This window comes from Odontomachus brunneus, unplaced genomic scaffold (genome assembly GCF_010583005.1).
Source record: "Odontomachus brunneus isolate Ranch 3 - 2012 unplaced genomic scaffold, Obru_v1 Obru_scaffold_011, whole genome shotgun sequence".
Classification (NCBI taxonomy): Eukaryota; Metazoa; Arthropoda; class Insecta; order Hymenoptera; family Formicidae; genus Odontomachus; species Odontomachus brunneus.
In genome coordinates, this window is record NW_022639461.1 from 1,406,632 (window position 1) to 1,411,669 (window position 5,038).

The 5,038-nt window shown below is 36.5% G+C and overlaps 2 protein-coding genes across 3 annotated transcripts in view; both read left to right on the plus strand.

Annotated features, from left to right (window-relative positions):
• The first annotated feature begins 889 nt into the window (after nt 1–889).
• LOC116840683 (ejaculatory bulb-specific protein 3-like) lies at nt 890–2,352 on the plus strand. The gene is made up of 2 exons (XM_032807736.1): nt 890–1,138; nt 1,986–2,352. Exons 1-2 carry the CDS (start codon nt 940–942, stop codon nt 2,153–2,155), a joined length of 369 nt encoding a protein of 122 aa, XP_032663627.1. The 5' UTR covers nt 890–939; the 3' UTR covers nt 2,156–2,352.
• A 647-nt stretch (nt 2,353–2,999) lies between these two features.
• LOC116840690 (lactosylceramide 4-alpha-galactosyltransferase-like) overlaps nt 3,000–5,038 on the plus strand; it is a 15,517-nt gene continuing 13,478 nt past the window's right edge. The window contains exon 1 of one of the 2 annotated variants that reach the window (XM_032807748.1): nt 3,000–3,229. The gene's annotated coding sequence lies outside the window, so the exon portion shown is untranslated. The other variant, XM_032807750.1, reaches the window with a different exon arrangement.

Genomic DNA, 5,038 nt, shown 5'->3' on the forward strand with positions numbered 1-5,038 from the left:
TATATATATATATATATATATATATATATATATATATGAGTATGTATATAATTTCACTGAAAATTTTAGATCCAACTCTGAATAAAAATTGGAGTATTTCACATAAGACAAGTTTCAGTTCCCTTATAGAAATATCATACTAAGAATCATTGATAATTACTTATTATCCAGTATTTTTAATACTGAAAATAAGTAATTATCAATGATTCTTAGTATAATATTTCTATAAGGGTTGACAACTATTAATACAGGCAATTAAGACGTGTTCTAAACATTTGCGCTATTTTTGGCACGCGTATTTCGCAGCCAGTGATTCAGAACGATAATGAATTCTTCAGCGTTGTCTGTAATTACATCGTTACGCTTTATGAGCCAGTAGGTAATTGTTCAGGATTTGAACAATCTTACGAACGTAAAAAAGGAAATAAAATTTAATTGTCAGGTGCCAATTCCGCGTATCCATCATAGCAGGGCATAAAGATCGCGCAAAATGACGTTATATGTACATGAGTCGATACTTGTACAAAATGCGAAAACGTATTACAGCGTTCGGCCAAGCGAGTCCACGAAACAACTTTAATTCCAACGTCGTCGTCGTCAAACCTCATGACACTCTAGCTTTCGGAGGGACGATCGGTTCCAGAACCATCATCAAGCCTATATAAACCGCACTAATCATTACTTTACACGAGCGAGATAATCGTGCGCTGGTGTCTCCCCGACAATGTCTTATAGCAATTTCGTTAATTAATTCGCTTGCAGAATCAAGTTTTCCGACAGAATATGCAATTACCATTCGGCTTGACGCGTAACGACTATTTACACAATATTTACGTAAGGGGAGATCCGCACCAAGGGCGAGCGCAAACTATAAAAGAAACGGTGAGTTCGCTGAAATATACAGTTCCGTTGCACGAATTCCCGATAACGATCAGAAACATGGGTAGATCAACACTGTATTTGTCTGTGGCCTTCTTGGTCGTTTTGGCGGCCGTCGTCGCACAGGAGTCATATTCAGATATGTTCGATCACATCAAAGCCGAGGAGATCTTGCCAAACGACGAACTTCGAAATCAATATTACAATTGCATCATGGAGACCGGTCCCTGTGTAACTGAGGACCAGAAATTCTTCAAAGGTATCTTCAAAAAACACAAGTTATCCTATCCTACAGTCATTCTGAATGCTTGAAGAGTACTACGGCACTTCCTGAATATATCCAGAATGTCCTCAGGACATTTTGTGGTATCTAGAATCATCTCAATATTATTTAGTAACATCTTAGATAAAACAGGGAGACGTCCAGGAAGCATCCTAGATATATCCAAAATGTTCTGGGAAGTATTTCACGACGTTTTGAGTGCATCCGAGATGATCTCAAATCGCGTGTTATCTTTTCCGTTTCCGCAATTCGTTATTCCTAAGTGATTCATTATTTGTCCCTTATAGAAATATCATACTAAGAATCATTGATAATTACTTATTATCCAGTATTTTTAATACTGAAAATAAGTAATTATCAATGATTCTTAGTATGATATTTCTATAAGGGGTGTTCAAGTTCTGTTTTAAATTTTCGATAATGACGATACTCAAATGAAAAATTTTTTGAAAATATTTATAGTTAAAAATCGTTACAGTTAAAAGTATTCAAAATATTTAACATTTTTAATATTACTGTGCGATATATGCAACAATTTTGTCAACAATAGTTTTGCATTTTTACTAAAAGTCTTCAATTAATATATATAATATATATTTTTTCTACTTTTATGAAAAATATCCAAATAATACATCAAAATACTTTTTTTACGCGTAATTTATTGATTATAATGTAATTTATTGATATAGTAATTTATTGATATAGTAATTGATATGTAATATTTATTAAGATGAAGACTATGTTACATTTCCAACGATTACTAAAAAAAGAGAAAGATTCTGATTCGGAGGATTCTGATAATTAAAGGCTTTACGTTTCGCAGGGCTTGCCGCTGAAGCGTTTGTAACGAAATGCCTCAAGTGCACGGAAGTACAAAAGCAGAATCTCGAAAAGATAATCGTATGGTATACTGAGAACCGTCCCGACGAATGGAACGCTTTGGTGCAAAAGATGATGGACGACGCGAAAAAATTGAATATTAGTCCCGTTTAATGTTGCCAAGCGAGCCACTAATAACGCATTTCGCTGTTACACGTTTTATTTTCAAAGATTTACAGAAGCAGTGATGGCTTATCTCTGCCTAGCTTTCAAAGACGTAGTTGTAATACAATAAGCACGTAGATAAAGGCGAGAATTAACATTATGCATATTAGCAATTGTAACCGACAATAAAAACTGCTCACTAAGAAGTTGCTTTTTTCCTTACAGAAGATAGACTATGAAGCAAAATTTACGAGTTCGTATTTTAAACGAAGTAAAAGAATTAGATCCGAACAAGGGTAAATTTTAAACAATCGTTACCGAGATGTAAGGTTGAACACATGGTGTGAGAGGATTGTCACCCTTCATTGAGTGCACATGGAAAAAAATAATTTGCTGCAGCAGCAAACTAATTTGCTACATATGGACAATTAAATATAATTCTCTGTGTTAGCTATTTTTTTTTGCTGCAGGAACCTATTTTCTTGCTATGATAAAAAAAAATCTGCTCCAACAGTAAGAAAAATGGTTAACGTAGCAAATTTACTATAGATAGATAATTAAACATAATTTACTGCTTTAGCTACTTTTTTTGTTACAGGAGCAGATTTTCTTGTTATCATAACAAGGAAATTGGCTCCTGCAGCAAAGAAAAAATGGCTAATACAACAAATTATGTTTAATTGTAATATATATGTCCATATGTAACAGATCTTTTTTTCTGTGCATTTGCATCGTGCCGCGAGTCGGAATATTTGTACGAAGAGTCGAAGGAAGAGAGCGCAAAATACACCCCAATCTGGTCGCGTCTCGAGGTTGCATCGACGTCGGCGTCGGCGTCGACATTGTATCTTCGTTATTACGCATGCGTCGGCGTATATCTGATTGCATTGCACAACTGGTGCGGAGGGGTGATACTCAGCTACTATTGCCCAGCAAAAATCATTTGGCTCAGTCACGAGAAAATGCCGGGAAAGGTGTGTACGCTACGTGGTCGACGGTAATAACTAACGTGCTCCTTCATCAGATCCGTCGAACCACGTCAGCTGTCAACGGGACGATCAATAAGGGTGGGAAAGAGTTGTGGTATGTCATACGATTTGAGAAACACCGCGACATATACGCGACAGCGTCATTAATGCCTGTCACTTGCGATTTAGATACTCTCAGAACAAAGCAAATCACATTAAGTCATCGCGGATGAATCGATTCAACACGGTTTCCGCGATCGCTTCCTTTTCATTAATTAATTTGATTATCCGTTTGACATCCTCTTAACTATTTTCAACCTGAAATTTAACTTCTCACACTATGTTTCACGTCAATTTGCCATGGACTGTTAAATAAACACAAACTTGAGTTATGACAATGCGCGAATGCTCAGGCACGCTGTGTTTAACCCGGAAACGTGCCAACGGCGTTCAAGTGATCCCGATGCCGTCATAATTATGTAAATAATAGTGCAATATGCAATCGGTATGATACACGATAAAAGCTATGATGAATATAAATTATCTAATTAATATCACTTTACGACTACGGCTTATTTGCTACTCGATAGCCAGTTTAATTTATTTGCAAGCAGAGTTCTGCTATGTGCACTCGAATATTCTTGGATAATGGAGCTTATCTCGAATTGGTTACGCCCTTTTTTAAACACAATGTCTACAACAATTGAGGAGGCTATTCCAGCAGTGTGACACTTGACTTCGACCATCCGCGACCCACGAAAACATTCGTCCTGAACATTCCATTGTGTGAAAACTCGTTTGAGATAACTGTTTGAGATAACTGAGAGCGATTGGCTAAGTAGAAGTTTTTTACAGGAATTTTTCTGTTCTTACAACCGCAAACCGGAACTGCTTATCATCTGGTCCCCAGATAACAAAAATATTCAGTCTCACGGTTGTGAACTAACGGTGTCCTTTTCGTGTAACACTGAAAAGACTTTGGACTGTCGGTTTATTACTTGTGTGTGTAATGCGGTGTCAATAAACAACATCTTCAATACATGGGACTTGTAAAATTTTATAAGCATTAAATAGATACTGTGTCCGCTTAAGAAACAAGTGATTCGGCCTTAGATCTTAGTTTGCGCGGCTTTACCATATATTTTCCGGCGCACAAATCCACGTGATCGAGTACATGATATGCAATAACGTTTATCATACACGATAATCAGCTGTATCGTGTTGGATATTATATTTTTATATTGTGTTAGACATTATATTTTTATATTGCAAAATGAGATTGTTTAATGATAAAAAATTTTATCTGAAACATATTGTGCGTGAAGGTGTGCTTCACGTAATCACTTCGTCCACGTTTATCTTATACGTTCTCATATTAACAGCATTATTCTATCTTTATCGCTCATTACTTGCTGAAGGAAGATAGAATGACACTTTCAGCACGAAAGCGTGCGAGACGAACTTAGTCTTCGTCAAACACTCGTCTTACTTGATATATGAACTGATATATTTTGATAAATTCACATAAATTCATATAAATACATGACAGACGTGACACCCTGATAGCAAAATGTCAGCAATATGCCGACAAATTGCTGGCAAAATCAATCATAGGATTGCAGCAAATTTGCAGTATATATACTACCATTATGCTGGCATTATGTCGGCAAAGCATGCCAAAATCACTTGAGGGCAGAGTGCTGCAAAAACCGAACAAGACGTGTCGAGCAACGTGTGACGACAAATTTGCAGCAAACAGCGAGCAAGACGTGCCGAGCAAGGCGTGATAGCAAACTTACGGCAAAAATCGAGCAAGATGTGCCGGCTATGAACAGGCCAAAACTACCCGAGTAGAATTTGCACCTTATGAGAATCTAGTCATTATATAATAAAGTTGTATCCAATAGACACATACACATAGTTA

Bases quoted from the DNA above. Each gene is read 5' to 3' on its own strand.
- LOC116840683 (XM_032807736.1), top strand. From the start codon at position 940: ATGGGTAGATCAACACTGTATTTGTCTGTGGCCTTCTTGGTCGTTTTG. The intron at 1,139-1,985 runs GTATCTTCAAAA...TACGTTTCGCAG, and splicing joins GGACCAGAAATTCTTCAAAG to GGCTTGCCGCTGAAGCGTTT.